General features: G+C 43.2%; 2 protein-coding genes across 3 annotated transcripts in view; one reads left to right on the top strand and one right to left on the bottom strand.

Annotated features, from left to right (window-relative positions):
• LOC117426663 (inositol polyphosphate 5-phosphatase K-like) overlaps positions 1-14,054 on the top strand; it is a 36,240-nt gene extending 22,186 nt beyond the window's left edge. For both annotated transcript variants that reach the window (XM_059033266.1, XM_059033265.1), the window contains exons 3-13: positions 1,211-1,318; positions 1,499-1,607; positions 3,661-3,777; positions 4,037-4,212; positions 4,960-5,071; positions 6,681-6,790; positions 8,973-9,183; positions 9,942-10,079; positions 10,905-10,988; positions 11,433-11,537; positions 12,131-14,054. In XM_059033266.1, coding sequence (XP_058889249.1) covers positions 1,211-1,318; positions 1,499-1,607; positions 3,661-3,777; positions 4,037-4,212; positions 4,960-5,071; positions 6,681-6,790; positions 8,973-9,183; positions 9,942-10,079; positions 10,905-10,988; positions 11,433-11,537; positions 12,131-12,574 — 1,714 coding nt within the window. In that variant the 3' untranslated portion in view covers positions 12,575-14,054. The remainder of the gene's footprint in view (positions 1-1,210; positions 1,319-1,498; positions 1,608-3,660; positions 3,778-4,036; positions 4,213-4,959; positions 5,072-6,680; positions 6,791-8,972; positions 9,184-9,941; positions 10,080-10,904; positions 10,989-11,432; positions 11,538-12,130) is intronic.
• Positions 14,055-14,944: 890 nt separating this feature from the next.
• LOC117426416 (group 3 secretory phospholipase A2-like) lies at positions 14,945-22,538 on the bottom strand. Its single transcript, XM_059033256.1, has 6 exons — positions 21,290-22,538; positions 20,784-21,051; positions 18,560-19,173; positions 17,484-17,613; positions 16,467-16,586; positions 14,945-16,243 (listed from the first exon to the last, which is right to left on the bottom strand). Exons 1-6 carry the CDS (start codon positions 21,888-21,890, stop codon positions 15,979-15,981), a joined length of 1,998 nt encoding a protein of 665 aa, XP_058889239.1. The 5' UTR covers positions 21,891-22,538; the 3' UTR covers positions 14,945-15,978.
• Between the last annotated feature and the right edge of the window lie 382 nt (positions 22,539-22,920).

Below are 22,920 nucleotides of genomic sequence, written 5' to 3'. Positions count from 1 at the left end.
TGAGGGTTCTTGTTATAACAGACTGTAATCTAGAGGTCACGGATGGTTCTAAGTGGCTAACCATAAAGGAATCAATCAGAGACAATTTAATTATTTTTCTTCTTAAACTTCCGCAGTTACAGTGTAATAAACAGTGACTTTGCATTTCTGCACCAACTGGTTTTAGGTTTTCATCATCTTTCTACCATCCTTCTGCAAGATTCTAAAGATTATAAAGCTTAATTTCTATGCAAAGATGAGGAGCTTTCAAAGAACAGGCTTTAAATACACAGAATGAGGGGGGTCAGGGCAGACTGTGAGGGGATTCAGAAAGGGTCACAGCCTCCTGGGAATGAAAGTCACACACAGCACTACTTCATTTATCGAATTATTGATTTTGTTCCTCTGTTTCACCCCAGTGTCTTGTAGCTACAGTCTATTGACTTGGTCAGTGTAACGCCGTTTGAAGTGGTGCTGATTATCCCAGTGTACTATATCTGTGTTAGTTGATTGCAACAAAGATTTATTTGATCCATGGCAGCCTGATGTCACTGCTGAGTAAGTCAATTACTAGGCTTGCATTTAAGATGGTATTTTCAAATGATGTTCGATGGTTGTTTTGCTAGTTGCTATTTTAAGGATAATGACACTTTTTCCAGAGATGGTCACCATATTACATTTTGAACTACAAAATCGCAATGTTATACCAATTAACTGCAGTGAAGCCAAGATCATATCCCAGCAAGTACTGACACTGTCATTCCTCAAAGGTGTCGCTCTCTGTGAAATATAGTAACAAAGCTGTTAATGCTGTCCTGCATGGCTTACTGTCCTGTTCTGTCATTCCAACACAGTCATATGGTCACCCAGAATGGAAACTGCAATGCTAGTACCTCAGACTTCACTTCCTAGCTTTAGAGTTCACCAATATCTCCTTTACTAGGTTAACAGGATTGTCCTGCAGTTTACTATACCTTTGTAATATAACACACACCCAGTGTATATACAGATGACTGAGCGCTCTTGGGTTGAATCCCTTTAAAATGTGCAACTCTTCTATACTACCCTATCCAAAACCCCATAATAAACAGTACTGTATAAAACACTATTACCGGAGTATACGTCGCACCTCTATAAAGTGTGTGCAGCCCATTTATAACACGCAGAAAATCTTCCAACGCGTGCCACACTGCTCTTTAAAATAGCGGTGACCTGCTCTTGTCTCTGATAGGCTACACATTGTCACATGGAACGTGGGCTCGGCTGTCCCTCCTGATGATGTCACTTCCCTCTTGGGTCTTAATGTGGGGGATGGGAAAACAGACATGTACATCATTGGGTAAGAAGTCATTTTATTTATTTATTTATTTATTATAAAGTTAAAGAGCTCTGCAAATTAGCTTCACTTTTAAATGAAATTATTAAAACAGGCTGCTCTCTCTCTCTCTCTCTCTCTCTCTCTCTCTCTCTCTCTCTCTCTCTCTCTCTCTCTCTCTCTCTCTCTCTCTCTCTGTCCCAGGCTACAGGAAGTGAACTCCATGATCAATAAACGCCTCAAAGATGCAATCTTTACTGACCAGTGGAGTGACCTGTGTATGGATACACTGAGTCCCTTCGGATATGTGCTTGTGAGTTGATAATGTGTTAGTCTTTATAATGACGTTCAATCTCAAGACAATTATGCACCACTTGACCGCAAAGAGAGTGCAGAAAAACTGCAGCGTTGACAAGCTGTTGCTCATTTAAAAGTACAAATGCATTTGTATTTATACATTTCATTTGACTGGAGCCAGGTAATTAGCAAAGTGTCTTTTGCAGTTACTGAGAATAAGCAAAAGGGGCAGATTCCTTTTTTTGTAAATGTGGGCAAAAAAAAACAACATCCCTTTTACGCTGAGGTTTTCTAACAGAGAAGCCAATTGCCACCCCCAAGCCATGCAGATCCAAGACAATGTTGCACAATGACTTTTACAGAAAGTGTCCCTATCTTTCTCTACATGCCTAAACAATATCAGTTAATGTGCTTCCCCAGTTCACCAGTCCAATGACCCCGTCTTACATCTAATCAGAATTCACCAGTCCAATGACCCTGCATAACACGTAAATAGAATTTCTATAGGTGTTTTGGCTCATTTGGTAGAAAGCCTGTAACTAAGGGATTTGATTTTAAAGCAGTTGCAGCAAACACATTCATTTCATAAAACTTCTATCCACTATATAGGCCCTAAATGTGCAGTTTTGAAAGAAACACATGTTGCAGCAAACCTAGTAGATCAGGTCAGTTTGCTTGCCTTGCGTTCAAGTAAACTACTTAGAAAAGTACTAGAGATCATGTTTTAAAATGAAAATAGACATTGCGACCTATACAGTGGGTGGATTGTTAACTACAATCACTTTAAGGTTTTACCTGGTAAAGGCTGATTTTGAAACCTGATGTTTTTGTTTTGTTTAGTTTAGTTTTGTTTGTTTATTTGTTTCTTAACTATTGATTAGAATTTATGTTCCAAACTTTCTGTGCTTATGGTCTTCTATGACATCCTAAGTGAGGACCCCTATAATCTAATAATCGCCTCCTTTTGTTCTATAATGGAGCACGCTATTAGTGCAGGCATTGGCAAGGAAGATTATAAATGTACAGTTGCACCAACAGCAGCGTTCATGTAAATAAACAGTGTATTGCTTTGTCAGGTGTCAGGGTCACTTTGCACAGAAGGTTTCTGTATGTGCTGTGGCCCTCAGTGTGGTACAGAGCCCCTGGAGGTCTTTTATTTAGTATCAAGTTGTTCTTGATTGTTATTGAGATGATGTCTTGTTTTATGATCTCGGTCTGTATATGAAGGCCAGTGTTTATTAAGATCATTTTGTCCATATTTGCAAATGTCCGTATTTGCCTTCCAGTTCGTACAGGCAGCTATTTGCATTTGTTTCACTGTACAAATAATGCATGCAGAGTTTATATGCAAATCCAGGATTATGTGGTCTGAGGTCCCATCTCCTACAGTAAAGCAAAAAGGCATTCTGCAACTACAATACCCAGCTTCCCCTGTATGTGCACATCAGAGCGGAGGCTGGGCATGAACAGGTGCCACAGCAAGCAAGCATCTTCACCACTACCCCAAAGAGCCAGGCTCCTCTGCAGGAGTGGTTATAGAGCTTTTAACCCCATCCCACCCACAGGGTTCAAAATCCCTAACGTGAGTGCATCACACAGCACTGCACATTATTATTTAGATCCCATCCAGTCATGATATCCATCTGTGTAGCAGATCAACAGGAATAGCTATCAAAAGATTTCTCAGCCATGTTTCAGCTCTCTCTCACTCTCTCTCTCTGACTCTCTCTCACTCTCTCGTCTCTCTCTCTGACTCTCTCTCACTCTCTCTCGCTCCTCTCTCACTCTCTCTCTTACTCTCTCTCTCACTCTCTCTCTCTGACTCTCTCTCACTATCTCGTCTCTCTCTCTGACTCTCTCTCACTCTCTCTCGCTCCTCTCTCACTCTCTCTCTCACTCTCTCTCTCACTCTCTCCCACTCTCCCTCGCTCCTCTCTCGCCCTCTCTCTTACTCTCTCTCTCACTCTCTCCCACTCTCCCTCGCTCCTCTCTCGCCCTCTCTCTTACTCTCTCTCTCACTCTCTCCCACTCTCCCTCGCTCCTCTCTCGCCCTCTCTCTGTCCCGCTAGGTGACGTCACAGCGGATGCAGGGCGTTTTCTTGCTGGTGTTTGCCAAGTACTACCACCTGCCCTTCCTGAGGGGTGTGCAGACAGAGAGCACTCGCACTGGCCTCGGGGGATACTGGGTGAGTGGGAGTGGCATTGCGCTGGCAGAAGAGCTTTGTGAAAACTGCCCACTGATGAATATTATTTTTATTTAAAAATTTAGCAAGGTTTTTAAAACCAAAATGCAATTTGCATCAGTTTTGTATCAACAGTGCCGTGTGAATAGATTTTTACCCCTCCCTTTTTGAAATATTAAATTAGAGTGATTCCAGTTTTTATTGTTGTAATGTTGAGATCATTTGATCTCTAATGCTCATTTCAGTTTGGTTTCCTCCTCAGGGTAATAAAGGAGGGGTCAGCGCCCGGATGGCTATTTTCGGTCACATGGTCTGCTTCCTCAACTGCCACTTGTCGGCGCACATGGAGAACTTGGAGCAGCGCATGGAAGACTTCGAGAGCATCCTGCAACAGCAGCAGTTTGAGGGACAGTCAGCCAACGGAGTGCTCGATCACGAGTGAGTCATGCCAGCCCAGAAGCAGTGGTATAGTGGAGCCAGAACGCACCCAAACACCACTCCGGTACTATTTACGATGGGCAGCACATGACTCACAAACGAAGCCGCTGACACGAAAAGTAAAGCATTGTGGCAAGATGGAGAAAGACACTTTGTGGAAATTAGATAAATGCATTATCTATTGTATGCGTTATTAGAAGTTCAGTATGCAAATAAAATAGGAATTCTTATAATAATTCTTGTTTAAGATATTTTAGTGGCGTTCTGGTACTTTCAGACAAGTAAAGGGTTCTTAACCCCATGACACTTAAAAATGACCTGTAGCCAAGTACTTTCCCCTCTCTGAGCGAAGCACATTATACAGATCTACACCATTAGCTTGCCTGTGCACTGTAGTCACAATAGTAGCTTCAGATTACTCCAATCATTCAGAGTGGTTCTTATGTCAATTGCTCATACATAGTGTTTATTTTTATATAAGTGTGTGTTAAGGGGCTTTGACTGTGAGTTCAGGAGCTGCCTTTCAGTTCTAGCTGCTCTCCGTAGACATCTGTAGCATAGGCTAGGTCAACTGAAGTACCTTTATATTAGTGAGCACCAGCACCATCTAGATCCATTCAGATTTATTACAAACATTATCACAAAGAAACGTTTCATTTGAAGCTACCTACTCTCGTGAGAGCCGGGTGATTGTAACACATTTGATGCAGTTTGATGACCCCACTCTGAATTCTTCTTTCTCGTCAGTGTTGTGTTTTGGTTCGGGGATTTGAATTTCCGGATCGAAACGCTTGACATGCACTTTGTGAAGTTATCGATCGACGGCAACAAACTCTCCACCCTGTGGGAGAAGGACCAGGTGAGCGCCTTTAGATTTATTTATTTATTCATTCATTTAACCAGGAGATTTACCAATTGAGACCGAGGCCTTGATTGCAAGGGGGTCCTGGAAAAAAAATTAAAAAACCATTACAATGTATAAAAACAATGTACGAACAACACAATAAAAACATGTGCTGTTCAAACTTAATCAGAAGCGTACAGAGATCAAAGAGCAGAATAAATAAGACATCTATCTAATTGTTAATGTGGCCTGAAGGAGAACCACTGTCAGGTTCAAACAATTCCCTAATATGGTCTTTAAAACCAGGGAAGGAAAGATTATCAAATTTCATCTTGATCCTAGGACGAGTATGATGTGCAAAAGAGAATTCTCAATTACTTCTTCAAACCCTTGGAACAGCCACATTAACAGAATCCTGAGAGTGTAAACTAGAGCAATGCTTTCTACCAGAGCACTCAAAAAATGAAGTTTCATGACAGACATTTTATTCAATGTAGAGGTTGTATTGATTGAACTTTGAAGGCAGAGACAAACACCAGTGTGTAGCATTAATAAGTAATGCATTTACACCTTACACCTTAGAAGGGGAAAACTAATAGAGTAACATGTGCTACAGTAACCATGGACACAGGAGCAAGGAGAAACCGAGAGAGGCCTGGAGGCTAAACTGGAAACATTTCCATTTTATTACATGACCCCACGCTCGCTAAGCCTGCAATCGTTTGCATATTCCAACTGAAATGAGCTGAAAGTGAAACTTTCCCCAGGGAGCCTGAGGAACTGATACATAACTCAGCCATGCTCAACTGAGAGGGCTGCTCGAGGAAAGCAAGGTCACTTTCACTGTTCACTTTAGGGTCCGCTGTGCAGGGAAATGACACAACCTGAGCTGGTTAAAGCAAGGTCACTTTCACTGTTCACTTCAGGGTCCGCTGTGCAGGGAAATGACACAACCTGAGCTGGTTAAAGCAAGGTCACTTTCACTGTTCACTTCAGGGTCCGCTGTGCAGGGAAATGACACAACCTGAGCTGGTTAAAGCAAGGTCACTTTCACTGTTCACTTCAGGGTCCGCTGTGCAGGGAAATGACACAACCTGAGCTAGTTAAAGCAAGGTCACTTTCACTGTTCACTTCAGGGTCCGCTGTGCAGGGAAATGACACAACCTGAGCTGGTTAAAGCAAGGTCACTTTCACTGTTCACTTCAGGGTCCGCTGTGCAGGGAAATGACACAACCTGAGCTGGTTAAAGCAAGGTCACTTTCACTGTACACTTCAGGGTCCGCTGTGCAGGGAAATGACACAACCTGAGCTGGTTTAGCTCTTATTCAATTCCTTTGCTAAACTACACAGTCATTTTGCAATGAACATGCTTTTGCATACCATTGTTTTAAAGTGTATTACTGTGTATTTTACCAGGATTGTATATATGCTTGACTGTGCTTTATCATTCTACCCCTATCCTTGACTATACTTTGCAGCTATCACCGTGGTAAAATGCTGAAAACTGTATTAGCAAGGCTCACTGTACCTGCTGTAGACTCACTGGACCTGCTGTAGACTCACCTACAGTATACCTGAATCCTGTCCCAGTCTCTCTCTCTGACTGCCCCCAACTCTCCCCCAGCTGAACATGGCAAAGGAGTCCGAGACTGTCCTGGAGGGGTTTCATGAGGGGCCGCTCAAATTCCCCCCGACGTACAAATTCGATGTGGGGACCAACACCTACGACACCAGGTACTGAGCCCAGCTCGGAGTGGGGAGGGTCTGCATTAACACACCTGGGCAGCTCTGCTTCTATCTGGCTGTCTAATGTTCAGAAACACCTGTTATTACACTGACGATAGCGTGTAGGTCCACCGCGGCCTTCAGAGTCATCACTAAGGAGACTGTTCCTTGTAAAACATTTCTGCTGTCGATATGGAAGCACCTGCCAGCCGTATTTACCGTTTCTGTCACATCGTTACACATTGGTGTGTTGAAAGCTGAATTGTTGAGTTCTGTGATAAAACTCATCTTTTTTTTAAGCTATACCAGTTTGAAAATCTATAAATGTATTGGAAACTAAATCCCATTCAATATATGGGTCTCTGTAATAATATATGTATATGTAGCTGATTATTAAAATCATGAGCTTTCAATTACTAAAAATAAATCTAAAAAAAGCTGCACTTTATGTTGTCAGAAAAGCTGCCCCAATGTTTCCACTGTTTTGTGGGCTTTAGAAGGCATTGGCCAAAACATTTCTTTACTTGACTTACACTTTCCATTACACATTCATATTTCCAAAGCATTTACTCCAGGCTTTCAAGACATAAATCCTAGCACTAGGTTAATTAAAGACTGGAGGATATGCTATAACTCTCAGCTTTACTTACGTGGACTCAGTGTGGAGTAGTGGTTAGGGCGCTGGACTCTTGACCGGAGGGTCGTGGGTTCAATCCCCAGTGGGGGACACTGCTGCTGTACCCTTGAGCAAGGTACTTTACCTAGATTGCTCCAGTAAAAACTCAACTGTATAAATGGGTAACTGTATGTAAGATAATGTGATATCTGTATAATGTGAAATAATATATAATGTGATATCTTGTAACAGTTGTAAGTCGCCCTGGATAAGGGCGTCTGCTAAGAAATAAATAATAATAATAATAATAATAATAATAATAATAATAATAATAATAATAATAATAATAGTACTTCCACTTTGCCAAGCACTCTGCCAGAAAGCAATTTTCAAATATCAAGTTAGCAAGTGAGCACATCACCTGCTGCCTGCTCTGTGCTTTGATTCTCATGCTGTCTGTGTGATTCTCCTATGGTCTGTGTGATTCTCCTATGGTCTGTGTAATTCTCATGCTGTCTGTGTGATTCTCATGTGGTCTGTGTGATTCTCATGTGGTCTGTGTGATTCTCATATGGTCTGTGTGATTCTCATGTGGTCTGTGTGATTCTCATATGGTCTGTGTGATTCTCATATGGTCTGTGTGATTCTCATATGGTCTGTGTGATTCTCCTATGGTCTGTGTGATTCTCATGCTGTCTGTGTGATTCTCCTATGGTCTGTGTGATTCTCATGCTGTCTGTGTGATTCTCCTATGATCTGTGTGATTCTCCTATGGTCTGTGTAATTCTCATGCTGTCTGTGCGATTCTCATGTGGTCTGTGTGATTCTCATGTGGTCTGTGTGATTCTCATGTGGTCTGTGTGATTCTCATGTGGTCTGTGTGCTTCTCATGTGGTCTGTGTGATTCTCCTATGGTCTGTGTGATTCTCATGTGGTCTGTGTGATTCTCATGTGGTCTGTGTGATTCTCATGTGGTCTGTGTGCTTCTCATGTGGTCTGTGTGATTCTCCTATGGTCTGTGTGATTCTCATGTGGTCTGTGTGATTCTCATGTGGTCTGTGTGATTCTCATGTGGTCTGTGTGATTCTCATGTGGTCTGTGTGATTCTCCTATGGTCTGTGTGATTCTGATGTGGTCTGTGTGATTCTCATGTGGTCTGTGTGATTCTCATGTGGTCTGTGTGATTCTCATGTGGTCTGTGTGATTCTCCTATGGTCTGTGTGATTCTGATGTGGTCTGTGTGATTCTCATGTGGTCTGTGTGATTCTCATGTGGTCTGTGTGATTCTCATGTGGTCTGTGTGATTCTCATGTGGTCTGTGTGATTCTCATGTGGTCTGTGTGATTCTCATGTGGTCTGTGTGATTCTCCTATGGTCTGTGTGATTCTCATGTGGTCTGTGTGATTCTCCTATGGTCTGTGTGATTCTCATGTGGTCTGTGTGATTCTCATGTGGTCTGTGTGATTCTCATGTGGTCTGTGTGATTCTCATGTGGTCTGTGTGATTCTCATGTGGTCTGTGTGATTCTCATGTGGTCTGTGTGATTCTCATGTGGTCTGTGTGATTCCGCCTCAGTGCTAAGAAGCGCAAGCCGGCGTGGACGGACAGGATCCTCTGGAAGATTAAACCCTTTGAGTCGGCCGTCCCTTCTCGGACTCCCCCGTTGAAGCGCAGCTCGGTGGCACAGCTGACCAGCGGGGTGACAGTGACACAGCACAGCTACCGCAGCCACATGGAGTACCTGACTAGTGACCACAAGCCTGTCTCTGCCATCTTCACACTCAGGGTAAGACACAGGCAGACTGCGCTCAGCTTCACATGCAAGGGGGTTTACTGTGTTAGGATGAACAGGGGGCTTTCATGCTGACACAGCCTTTCAAAAGTAATTGTATGTTCTAGTAATCTGAAATAATGTGTATTACTCCACTGTTCCACTTTAAAATCATGTCAGCACATTTCTGTGAAAACATGACTTTCAGATGCTAGTCCTTTTAAATCCAAGAAAATTCTATTGAAATTCTTATGAATTTGCAGCCCAATTTCATATACCATTGTAATTGGAGCAAGAAAGACATTGCACAGCGAAGCAAGAGAGATGGGGTATATTTAAAATGTTATAACACGTTTGTGTGTAAATAATATTATAAATTATATTATCATCATTTTATATATATATACATATATAGCATTATATGCAACCATTGCATTATAATTTGCCTTTCAATTGGATTGGATTTCTTCAGTCTTTCCCTGTCCTTGGTCCTGAAGTCGGCCTATTTAAATACTTTAAAATAAACCATCTAGGAAGAGCTAAGAACTCTGTAGGGCGTTGGAATTGAACAGTTGTGTTTGCAAAGGCACAAGAGGGGTATTCAGAAGCGTTTACTGACTTGAGTATTTCCAGTTATGTCATAAACCATGTAAATGAATGTGTTTTGATAAATTAAACCCTTCTAAACTGTACCACAGTGTCATCTTGTGGTCATACAACAAATTACACTCTCTTATCCCTGTCTCACTTCTCTCACCTCTCTCCCCCCTCAGTTCCCCTACAAGGTGGACCTCCCTCTGGTCCAGTTCTTTGTGGAGGATGAATGGACCAAGGTGTCGGATGCCATTGTGAAGTTCAGGATGGCGGCCAGCTTCCCTCGCAGTTCCTGGGACTGGATCGGCCTCTACAAGGTACCCAGCTAGCTACAGCTCTGTTCTGTTTCATATCTTAAGACTGAGCAACACATCTGCATTATGCAGCCTTTCGGTGGTTGCTGAGCAATGGCCTGGATTTTTCACTTTCCCTGATTGAGGTGTGTTGAAAACTCTATAGGGTTCGCACTTTAAATAACATGTAATATGAAAATAAATGGGAAATATAAAGCAGGTGTAATTGTAGAAATGTTTATTTATTTTACTTACTAAATGAAGACTATTCTGGTAACATGGCCCAGGCACACCAGTCCCAATCAGCGATGGTGAAAACTCTATTGAACGGATCTTATCAGTTTTAAAAGCCTTAAAAAGAAGACATTGATAGCAAATGTGTGTTATACGTACTATAGAAATTCTGATTGAGTGTGAAGGATATGACCCATCACAAGATCCACTCGATACAAGAAGAAACAGAAACATTATTATTTATTAGAGAATTTCAATAAATCTTGTGGGTCCAATATGAATGTACATTGTAAAGAGGAATTGGATTATTAATGGAATTTTTTCAAAGCTATTTGTAAAGTGGTCACATGAAAGAAACACAGTCGACATTCAAAATGCATCCGTCTCAGGGAAAGCAGAGATCATACTGGAAAGTGTGTGTTAAAATATAGATTTTAAATACGCTCAAGAAGAATCATAGTCGAAAGAAACTGAACATTTTCAAATAATTCACATATTTTCAATGTCAGTTGCATATTAGGATTTTGTCCAGAGCCTATACTAGGACTACAAACCCTAAGCTGAATTATCATTGGCGTGTTGGTCTGCCTCACATCCCCCTTCATCTTTCCACAGGTGGGGTTCAGACACCACAAGGACTATGTGGGGTACGTGTGGGCCAAGCAGGAGGATTCCGACAGTATGAAGCAGCAGTGCCAGGTAGAGCAGAGACTGCACAGGCACTGGGTCCTGTCTGCATTGACATACACATAAACGCTCCAGTGTAATTCAGCTCTACTGACACCCTGTACACTGGAACTATAGAGCTCTACACAGCTGTAAATGCAAAAGTGGAACTATCAGTAACATGGAAAAGTAAATCACCATAACCTACTGTGTGCACATGTTTAAAAAAAGCCTAAAGACCCCCGGCTGGGGATAATGAAATAAGAAAAGCCTGGAAAGTTCATCAGTGGAACGAGACTTTATTGCTTTGCTGCCCACAGCCTGAATGGAAATTGATGTTTCTCTGACTCACTCAGGAAGACACGTTCTACACCAGCATGTGTAGAATGGCTTCGAAAGATAATGGGAAAGGAATGTTAAGGTTACCTGCGTTCTGTTTGTCGTTTCTTCACTAATTTGCTCCCTCGTTCCCTGCAGGTGGCATTTGGCGAGGAAACTCTTCCTAAGGGGTCGGGCGAGTACATCTTGGGTTATTATAGCAACAACATGAGCACCATCGTGGGCGTGACGGAGCCCTTCCAGGTCAGGAGGTCATGTTTTCTGTTCAGGAGGCTGTTCCTCTGATAAAGTCACGCTGCCAAATAACCCATATAGTGTTTCATGCGGTTATAATTGTAGTTTCAATTTGAGCAGTTTAAAACACATGCTATATAATTGATAAGAATGAAACACAATGCTAAAAGCCTTACACAACAAACTTAAACAACAGAACTAAATGCCTTTTCTCCTTTTTTCTACTGTTGGTATTAACTGTAGGATTGCATTAAACCAGCTGAAATACATTATATTCCTTTAAGGTGAGCTGCAATGGTGCCATCTGCTGTTGGGATGACAGACTTCACAGCGTCTGCTCTTAATCTATGTTGCAAGCATCTGACCTTATATGAATATTATCTGCAGTGCACGATACTAGAGTGTGATTTTAAAAAACACAATATTACTTAATATTCTTTGAAAAAATGAAGAGTGCCTTATCCAATACTGTGTACTGTATAGTGATCATCTTGTCAAATCATCTGGACTACTGTCTCCAATATGCCCAGTATACAAGTTCTCTTAGAAACTGTGTATTTTACCACAGGTTTAGCTCTCTGAACACTATGTTCCTCCCGCAGATCATGCTGCCCAGCTCCCTTCCCAGCTCCAGCCCCTCTGACAGCTCTGACTACAGCTCGGAGGACGACAGCACCCTGGTCCTGCTCCGGCCCAAGTCCCGCAGCCCCAGCCCGGGCAAGGCCAAGCAGAGGGGCCGACGAAGCCGGAGCCGAAGCCCGGCGCTGCCCAAACTGCAGGCCCTCAACCTGCGGCCACACTCCAGGGAGAAAGGCAAAGACCGCAGCCCCTCCCCCCGCGTTGGACACCGAGCCAAGAGAGAACGACTCGTGTGTGAACCGGATGAGTCCCCGAGCAGCTCCGCCCCACACCCACACACCTGCGCCAGCCCCGGCACACCAGGGATAGAAGTCAGTGCCCCCGAAGCTCTGGGGGAAAAGAAACCCCAAGAAAATGCTCTCTCTGGGGGGAAGACTTCAGGCGAGTCCAAGGCTGCAGGGTTGTGACATGCTCACGGTCATGTAGGAGAGAAAATAGACGGTTTCCGGGCCCAGACGAGGCCAAAGAATGATTTTCAAATGGCGGCTAACTGGAACGGACAGACTTTTCCGATTTATTTATTTCTCCCCGTGAAGATTTCCTGACGTCCATCATTTCTGATCTTGAATCGCTGAGAGCGAAAGTATTTCTGTCTGCCTCACTCTCTGTCTCGCTCTGCCTCTTTCTCCCTCTTTCTGCCCTACCCTTACCCCTGTTCCTCTGCTACTCTCCTTTTCTCTGAAATGCTAATGTCCTGCTTTCTGCCAGTACCACACTGTTTTGTCACAGTTTTTAAGGAGCCTTCACACTTTTGACTCCTATTATAGCAGGTCTCCCTTTACAGAATATATATAAAACAGCAAAACCTTACCAGAAAAAATGTAAAAGATAACAAGCACACACCCTGTCTGGTACAGCTATGGTACACCGCACACCAGTGGAGTACCATTGTGTATTCATGCTGTTGTGATCGTTGATTAAATGTTATTGCCAGAGGTTCCATTCTACTTATGGCTCATATCGTTGTAGCTGTCTTTGTTCAACCATTAGTCCTTAGTCATTGAAGATCATATTGGTAAAGATCCTGCAAATAGGGAGACCTAGCAAGCTAATGTATCTTTAATATACCCATTACCCCTATCCTCCTCCCTCTCCCCCTCCCCTGCTCTACTTTCTCTCTCTCTCTCTCACTCTCTCTCTCTCTCTCTCTCAGTAGGTAATTGTAACCTGGGTAATAATGTGAGTAAACCCAAGTGCACCTTGCCCAGGACTAGGGTTGCCAGTATTTTTCCATAGTTCACATCAGCATTACAATTGTGCAGGAATTAATTCAATAATTCTGTAAGATCAGAATGCGGTTCTATCTGATATATGATAGAATATTCAGAAGTACAAATTCCTCAGAGGAAACTTGAATCACTTTCCAGGTGTGCAGCTGTTGTTTGGTGCTGGTTGAACAAAAGCAGCATGGAACTGATTCTGCATTGCAGTAGCTCCGTACCTGTGAAATGCATTTAAAAAATGGCATGCATTGGTTTGCATAAGACAATTGCGTAATTTGAAAAAAGGGTAAATGTTTATTAAAAAGGGACGACTCTTGCAGTACAGTTGGCAATCCTAACCCTGGTGTAGAGATGCTGCTTTGCTGTCACTTCATCCAGTTGATATCACTGTGGAGCTCTGGGCTCATCTCTCTCCCCTTTCCCAATACTCACTATATCTAAATCTCTCATCGAGGTCCAGACTGTTGAACTCAGTAGTGAACATTCGTATCGTGTGAATGTGGGCAGAGCGTGGCTCGGGCCCCGACTCCCCACAGCCAGTGAGACAGCGAGCGCAGTGCTGCCAGGGACTCCTCCCTGAGACGTCATGCTGTGCTCCTTTCTGTTTTTCCATCTGTGTGATTCCTGATTAAATTGAATAAATCTCTGTATAAAGTGCGAAGAAGCTGGATCAAGTTACTGTACAGGAAACAAGATCTTACCTGCTAGATATCCTGTTTCAATATACTAGCAAACAAAGCGTTAATTTAATAATAGTCTAACTGGTGGTCTACAGTATGTAGTATAAACTGTGCTTGGCCTGTAGGGGAATTCCTAAACACCATAGTGGCCCCAACTTTGTAAAAGGCGGAGATCCACAAGCTAAACAACTTTGCGACCAGGATTCTTAAGTTGTGCTAAGCAATGTCTGTACCAATCACAGCAAGCTGATAACCGGTTCTCTAGCTATAGATCTTAAAAGTGAAGTGTGATACACTTACACATACCTCCCCTGAGGGATAATAACCTAATCAGAACGATCGCTTTCATATCCTGTGAAGCGGATGATGTGGTGTCTCAGGTGTAGAGTATTGTAACGCAGGTGTGTGTGGGAGTGCCTCTATAAATCTCGCTTACATCATGCTGCTAGCTACAAGGTCTGTACCAATGCTTTAAAATCAAGACCTCTTACTTTATTAATACTACTACTCGTTCTCCTTTATTGTGCTGAGTTCTTCACTTTTGTGAATAGAGGAATTTGATTTTAAAACCTTGGGTAGTCAGTGTAACCTGAATATGGAAGCACAATGCAGGCTTCACACCGCAAAGAGAACAAACCCTTCTGCTAATGTGGGCAAAGCCTGACGAAGCATTTGAAACATCTGCCCACAATAACACAGAAGAGCAAGTAAAGCATCCTTTCTTTAGCTCCCAACACACACACATGCACGCACACACACACACACTCTGCTAATCATAAACCAAACCTGTAGCTCAGAACTGTACATATACAGAACACAGCGCAGCATAGACACCTGGACAGCACCATGCCATTCTGTGTGACTTTGATAGAGACACAAGATGCAGACACAAGGATCTTACAAACACTTACTTTATTAGACTTCACTCTAGACAGGTAAACAACCCACTCCCTTTGTATTCAATAATCTGTACACTTCCCTGCTCATGTCATGCAGTGAGCTCATCAATAACCAATCAGACTTATAATACCGTTGTCACAAAAAAAGAAACCACAATTACAAAAGCAAAATGCAACATAATATCATATAATTCTATCATAAACATGATTTTAAAATTAAGAAAACTTTATACATTTGATTGCTATTTTACCAAGATAAATACATGTCATTTGCTTGCATTGTAAATTGAATACACAACAGCTCGCAACAGCCTTGCTTACAATACACAGGGTTTGCTTGGTTTTTTAGAGCATTTTACAGCACTCAAACAGCTCTCCTCGGTTATGCTGGGTTTATCCCTAGAGTGCTAGGGGTATGTTGATGCACTGCAGCTTGTAAAACGCTCTAAAGAACTCCAGCTATGGCTTATCAGGGTATAAGAAACCTAGAATGCACAGCATTGTTACCTTCCAAAGGTCTGCTAGCAATACCCTTGCAAGACTGTACACAAGGACGGACGTGAACAAAATATACACTCTGTACAATAAATAAGCTTCTGCTCCAGGCCATTATGGTAGACCCAACGTTTCTGTGGTGATGGATCAGTCAGAAGTTTGATCATCAAAATGTCTCAAGCCTGCAGGTTGCCTGATATGAATAATGTAACAAACATTTTCATGAACGGCACACTGAAATTAGCAATGGTTGTAGCTTTGTAATACTTATAGTTAGGATTCCGAAAAGTGTTTTTGCTTCAGTACAGGATGTGCGCCTTATTTTCTGAAAGCAAATGCAACCCGTTAACTCGAAATTACTTAAATGAACATTCACAGTTGTATTCCTGTTTTGCATTTAGAAAAAGGGATGTAACTGAAGCAAAAAACTGGCTTTCCAATGTGTACCCCCCTCCAGTAGGGGGCGCCAAACCTGAACACACTGAAGAGTTAGAAACGCATTTAACGCCTCTATTTAATGTCTGCTCCCTTTTGAGATATTCCAGTCCGTGGTGGTGTCATTGCGGGGCTGTTCAGTGAGTAATTCCGGTTTCAGTCTGGAGTCGACCATCTTCAGACACCTGTCGTACAGCGGAACTGGCCTGGGTGTGTTGGTGGCCTGTCTCTTCACTTTGAGGGCTCCCTCGACCCCCTCCCTCCCCTCAGCGCTCCGCCGAGTCTTCAGGACTCTACGGAGGTGCCTCGCCCTGGAAAGGACAGCAGTCTGCTGCGTGGTGCACCTGGCCAGCAAAACAGAGACAGTGGGTATGAATATTATGGCTTAAATACTTACTATTCATGACAAAATACATGACGTACAAACACCCACTCATAATGTTACAGACTTTTAATGAGGGGCTTGTCACAACACAAGTATTCAAAACCTAAAAAAGAAAATGGATTTTCAAACTAGCTGGAACACCTTCAGATCACATGGTGTCTTTCACATACACACACCCTTACCGGCCCTCCTGGTCACACTCCCCTCTCTCTCGCAGGTCAAAACAGGACAAGGAGACGAAGCTGTAGAGCAGAGACTCCACTGCGTTGGGCTCCCTCATCCTGCGCAGTCGCTGTGCCAACCTGGGGCCAAAAACATTCATTAGATCATTCACAACTTCCAAAAATTACAAGTATATACCAAGGAACTTGAGTGAAGAATATTGATACCTTCATTAGGTAATGCCTTCCCTAGCTTTGTTAGTTAACAGAGAAATCATCATATCTTCCATTTGTGAAAAAGGGGAGTTAAACATTGATAATAAGCTTTGGTGATATTCACAGTCTTATGAATCAGATACTGTATTCTTACATGTCTCTAAAAACCAGCATTTAAAAGAACATTCACTGATGAAAAGTATGTAGTTGTTCAGATATACTTCAAATACAAGCATGTTACTAGCTGTCTGAAAACACACCTCTGGCATTTCTGTGCTGTCTGCCTCCCCCAAAGCTCAGATGATATATTTCTGCTTTTCAACATGTGTGTTGTTCAGAGGGTAGCCAAACTCAACTGTTAATTGTCAAGGTAAATGCTCTGCATAAACCTCAGCTGAAGGCCTGGGTTTCTGAATTATCCGAAAACTGAAAATACATTCAGTAAGCTCAAATCAGAAATGAATATTTTTTGTTTGCATTCATGTTTAGCAGGAAGAGCTAACCTGGGAATGTATTTAGTGGTCTGTAATCTGTGCCCTTGTGAAGCAGTACATTCCCACAGTAGTGCCAGCTTTGCTATTGTTTAAATAGGCACAGCCCTGTAATGTACATTGAACAGAAGAGTCTTCATGACAAACCATTGGTTGTCTCATGAGTCTCAAAAGTTAATGAGGGGTCAAAACCAGACAAGGTTCTCTTGACAGTTGTTATAAGCTTGTGTTCCAGTGATGTTCGGTGCTGGCTGCCCCCTCCCCCCTCCCCCCTCCCCCCTCCCCCATCCCCCATCCCCTCTCTCCTGTCAGAGCTTGTCAGTAGAGTTACCTGCGTGTGCAGTTGCAGTGGTACAGTGTCTTGGCCTCTGTGTTCTGCAGCTGGAATCTCTCCTCATGGGGGCTGATTTTGTGTTTGCACTGATCCAAGCGCTTGTAACAGTTACAGCTCTGGGATTTATCTGTGTCAACAAACAGAGGAAAGCATGTCAGTTTTGGAGACCGTGCACATTTCACATTAAGCAAGGCTAACAATTCGATCTGAAATACGTTTACAGCACATCTTAGATTTGTGTTTGTTGAAGTGTTACAGAACTCCCTGCAGTGTTAACAAGAAACATGACTGCCCCCGAGTGGCGCACCCGGTAAAGGCACTCCGCGTGTGCAGGATGTGCCCTATAGCTTGGCGATCGGCGGTTTGAATCCAAGCTATGCCACTGCCGACCGTGGACGGGAGTCCTCAGGGGGCGGTGTACAATTGGCCAAATCAAACACCAAAGCAATGGATTAAAGCACTTCCACGTGCCTTTGCGAGTGATGTAACTTAGCAGTTACGTTTGAAAAGCACTGAGCAGTTGCCTCTACTTTCAAGTTCACTGTTAAAACATACCAGTGTTTGGTGCCCTGTTGGCAACTCCTCTGGCACATTTTTTCTTGACATATAAGACTGTCATCTAAAGATTATTACTGACGACTGACCTGAGGCTGGTATTTAAGTCTTGTTTAGTTAAATACCTAGAGAGGTATTCAGGTGTGCAATCATGGAAATTTGTAGCCAGCAATGTACAGCAGACGAAATTTCAACATGTAGTCTTTATCTGTAACACTTGCAAAGCCCATTGGAATAAAACTTAATGCGCTGCTAGTAAGAGATCCCAGGCAGATGCCCTGAGGAGCTCCCCTATATATTGTTTGTAGAGTGCATTAATCGGGTGTCAGTATTGCCAATGCAACTTTATTTTTTATTATATATTTTTTTTAACAGTTAGCATTGAAGATTTAACAACCTCAGGGCAGCTGACATTGTGTAGCGCGAGCTGTGTAGCTTGCCAAACAAGGTGCTGTTCTGGCGCTAGAATACAAACCCACAATGCCACCCTACCCCAGTCTGATGACCACCATACTCACAGTGTCCCTCGGGTGCCATCCTCACAGGGGGCGGTCTGTTGAGCCTCGTCCCGTCGGATTCAAGGTTATCTTCACCAGAAAACAAGGGGTTAACCACTGGCAGGGCATTCTCTGACCTGTGACCCGACAGCCAATGACCTCTTTCTGGGGTGTCTCCCCTTGCACTTCCTGGCAACTCGGGACCTTTCGGTGTGGTGGTTTCCCCCCCTCTGTTCACTACCGTTGTGGACTCTTCCAAAACTGTATTTTTGTCTCCTCTGTTGCCTGGCAATGTGGTACTTTCCAAAAGTGGATTTGTACCCCCACTGTTCCCTGTCACGTTGGACTCTCCCACCACCCCTGTGTGACCTTGGTTTTGCCCCCTCTTGCCCTGCTGCTTGCGCTTGTGGCCTGGGGCTGTCGTGCGGGGTGGTTTGGGGGCTTGCTTCCCCCCACTAGGTGGCTCTGTGGTGCTGCTTATCTTGGGGGAGGCCCCTTGGCTGCCCCTGGTGCCCGATTTTGATTTGGGTTTGGGTCTCCAGCCCATGTCCGTCTCCTCCTCTGCAGGGTGAGTGGCATTGTACGATGTGGGAGGACGGAGGACGGCGAAAGGTGCTTTCTGTTTTTTCTTACACCTGCCAGAATAGAAAAGCAAGGTTGTGGTTTTGTCTGAATTCAGCCAAATGCATCATTAGGTTCTGAAACCAGTATAATTCCATATCCTAATGAACAATGCTTTATCCTTGTTTTTTTTTTCTTTATCTCTTGCCTGCATGGTTTTGCATTCATTCATACATTTAGGAAGATGTGTATTACTGATCCAATATTGAAATACAGTACACTATATGGACTATATACAGGTTTGCAACATTTCTTACCTGTGTTTTGTACCATTCTATATTGCCGTTTCTGCTTTTAGAAGGTTGACAAAAGGTATTAGCAAGACTAATAAATTATAATCTAAGCAGAAAGAATGAGACAAAACACACACCCAGTAATAGGTTACAAAGTGTCCCTTTAAAATAGTTTGTGCCTGTCTTCACAGAACTTCACAGAAGTATGATCTTGGGAAAACCCACATGACTACCTGAAATTACTCCCATTACAACACCAGTGTATTACACTGACGAAGCCCAGGCGAAGCATTAGCAGACCACCATTGGATAACATAACACAGTCTTCCGGATATGGTAGCACACTGGTTATATGGTACCATCATATGGATTACAATTGCTACTGGCATATGGATGACAGCTGTCAAAGTACTGTGGTACCATTCTACCAACAGCAGCCTCACCCCATTGCAAAGTCCTTGTGCTGCTATAGTAGTTTCATTGAATTGCCACAGTTGGGGTGAGGTGGATAAAGAAATAATGAGGTGCGATGCAGGTTCAGAAACTCCCTTCTCAAATTACTGATGCGGAAAGCGATTTCCCACGGCAGGAACGCCAATGTGTGTTAGGTGTAACGGTTGCCAGTGGAAACTTGAAAGATCCATGGGATGCATGATCCCGTAGGGAACCAAACCCACAGGAAACACCTCAAACAAGCCAAAGCAAGTGCTGACACGCAGTGTGTTCTCTCACTGAATTCCTGAGGATAGGATTCCTATTCAATGGAACAGTTTTACTCCTGCTCCAGCGCAGTACAGTACAATGGAAAGCGCTACTCCTTATATTTGTAAATATATTGTGCAATGCCTTTGACACAGTGGGCCCCATTTTCAGAGAAGAATAAATTGCCAATGGTAATTTGTTTAGGCAGAACAGCTGTTTTTAACCCTAGTGTCCTAGCTAAATTCCACTGCACTCTAAGGCTAAATGTCACAAGAAATATGTAACATTGTGTACAAGAATGTACACAATATTTTAAATGCTAAAGGACAAATGTTATTGTTCAGCATAGATTTACAGCCTTAATACAACCAAACGTAGGTCAAAGGATACTGGCTTGACAGAGGGCCCACAGTACAATATAAAACAGCACGGATTTTCAGTTCAACCGTGCTTGGAGAGTGAATTAGAAGTGAATTCCTTTTCTCTCTCTCAGCAAACTTCCCTGAAGGAGTTCCAGACAGAACAGGTTTGATCTGTTTTCCAGTCCTACTGTACAAGACTTCTCCTTCCACTATAGAGGGAGGCCATGTGCTTTTTAATAACAGCCTGGACTTGCTCTCCATATCCTAGCACCCTGGCCTGTTGGGTGGGGTTCTTTTTATTGTTAAATACATTAAAATGCCACTCACCCGCCCCACCAGTACATCCGGGTGCACTGTACTTTGGGTTGGAAGACGAAGCAAGACACCTTAATGACGTTGAAGAAGCCATACCCAACCAGATTAGCGACGGTATCATTCACACCAATCAGGCACTGTCTGAACCTTTGGTCACACTCGCAGTGGGACAGAGTGTACAGGTGATGGTTGAAGATCCCGTATTTTATTTTGAATACTGATATTGTCTCTTTACAATGGTCGTGCTCTCTGCAACACAGGTCTGCCTGGTCAAAGACCCCTATAGAAAAAAAAAATCAATAGGTGTTGCATGTGTTCTGTTTAAGGACATTGCATTGTGTAATTATCTGAAAGGGGCACTGGGTTGAACAGCGACTGTATATTTAGGGAAACTGAAAGAAAAGAAAGCCAGAAAGGAATGCTATTAAAAGATGAAAACTGGTTCAAGTAATCTCTTTACATTAACCACTCCTGCACAATACAGAATAAATGTTAAAACAAACAAAAATAGCACGTACCTAATTCAGTGAAGTGTTGCGCCGCAGTTCCTCTTCCACACCAGAGAGTCCCGGGTACGATCCACGATCGCTTTTTCCTCCGCGCTGTGCCTCCACTCCTGGGATTCACATCCCCGGAACTCTCCTCAGGGGGCGTGTGTACCGATTCTCCAGCCGCCGCAGCCCTCCTCTCTCGCCGGGCAGGTTCGGCGCCATCCTCTGGCAAAGCACTGCTGACACACGGGCTGGTGGATTCAACCAGAGAACGGGCGTCCTGCAGGATGTCCGGTCTGTTTGTGAAAGTGGAGTTCGTCTGGAGCCCCTCTTGGCAGTAAGAAAGGAAAGTCTTCGTGAGGACTGGGTCATCGGTGCTGACGCACTCCTGGAGCCGGTGAGACTTGTCCCAGGTGCTCTGGTATAGTACAAGCGCCCCAGAGTGGCCGCCAACCGGTCGGCTCAGGAAGTTGAGGTAGCTGACACCGGTTTTGGAGGACGCTGTCCGTGTCAGGTGGCAGAAAGTCAATTTACTCCTTGCAGCCTCCAAGTAGACGGCATTCTGTCTTTCCGCTGCTGCGCTTGTGAACACCGCGATTACAACCAACAGCAGTTTTCTTATTGGCATTTCAATGAGAAAAGTCGTTTTTTTGGTAATAACACTCGTCTTAGCAGCAGGAAGTATTAAGCTATTTAGTTAAACGTGTCTTATTCTGGATAACTAAAACAATGCTACAGCATAACCTTTAAAACCTTTAAAATATAAGCAATAGTAATCTGCAATACACTTTATGCATACTTAGCATTGCAAAATGCATACAATTAAATACTTTTCAGACCACTTTTTAAAGTTGATGTGCCTTGTTTTACAGTAAAGGTTAATAAATATATAATTATTATTTGTGGAAAAAGTCTTACCTTTATTACAAACCAAATACGTGTATTCTATTAAATAAAACTTTGTTTTGCACAAGTCGACTGTATGTGAATTAAGTTGGCTGTAAAGCGCAATTCTAAGCCCCCGTTCGGCTAGTTTTAGAGCATGTTAAAACAGATTGAATACATCAATCTTGGAAATGCACAGAAATTGGCAGAAGTCGTGCAAATTAGAAAGGCAGTTGAGAGTGGATGTTAAGATGCTGAGCGATTAAAGTAATAGAATCCAGAGCAGGAAGAGTTTTTGTTGTGAAGCAAAGTTCACAACCAGTGAAAGGCACAGAAAGTGTCAGTGACAAATACCGTACACTTCCCGGCTCTGTTTTAAAGGCACGACGTGGGAGTGTCATCCCGAGCATGGGGTGATGTGTGTTACCTACAACCTGAGAAGAGGCGAGCTGCTCGGATTGGACGAGGGGGGAGACGCTGACACACCTTCCAACGGTGCCTAAAGTCAGTTTTGGTTTCAACAGTGACTTGACTGCCGGAGGCGACTGGGAGGGACCGTGCACCGCAGGCGGGACAACTCAAAAGACACACTTAATAACCCCAATAACGCGATTTCAGAATCCTATTAGTTCTAGAGTGGTTCTGATAGAATGGAAGAGACCAGGTATTCTTCCCACCCCATTACAGAAGTGTTTAGACTCTAGAACCTATTCCAGAATTGGTGAAATTGGGAGCATTTGTTTTGCTTTAGAACAAGAACCTTTTGACTCCTA

This window comes from Acipenser ruthenus, chromosome 11 (genome assembly GCF_902713425.1).
Source record: "Acipenser ruthenus chromosome 11, fAciRut3.2 maternal haplotype, whole genome shotgun sequence".
Taxonomy (NCBI): domain Eukaryota; kingdom Metazoa; phylum Chordata; class Actinopteri; order Acipenseriformes; family Acipenseridae; genus Acipenser; species Acipenser ruthenus.
The sequence above is the reverse complement of the archived record's forward strand: the minus strand, read 5'-3'. Positions and strand labels throughout refer to the sequence as shown.

Excerpts from the sequence above, each read along its gene's own strand:
- LOC117426416 (XM_059033256.1), bottom strand. The coding sequence starts at position 21,890 with ATGCCAATAAGAAAACTGCTGTTGGTTGTAATCGCGGTGTTCACAAGC. Across the intron at positions 19,174-20,783 it reads CGGATGTACTGGTGGGGCGG|GTGTAAGAAAAAACAGAAAG; the intron begins GTGAGTGGCATT and ends CTATTCTGGCAG. Across the intron at positions 16,587-17,483 it reads CACTGCAACTGCACACGCAG|GTTGGCACAGCGACTGCGCA; the intron begins GTAACTCTACTG and ends TTTTGGCCCCAG.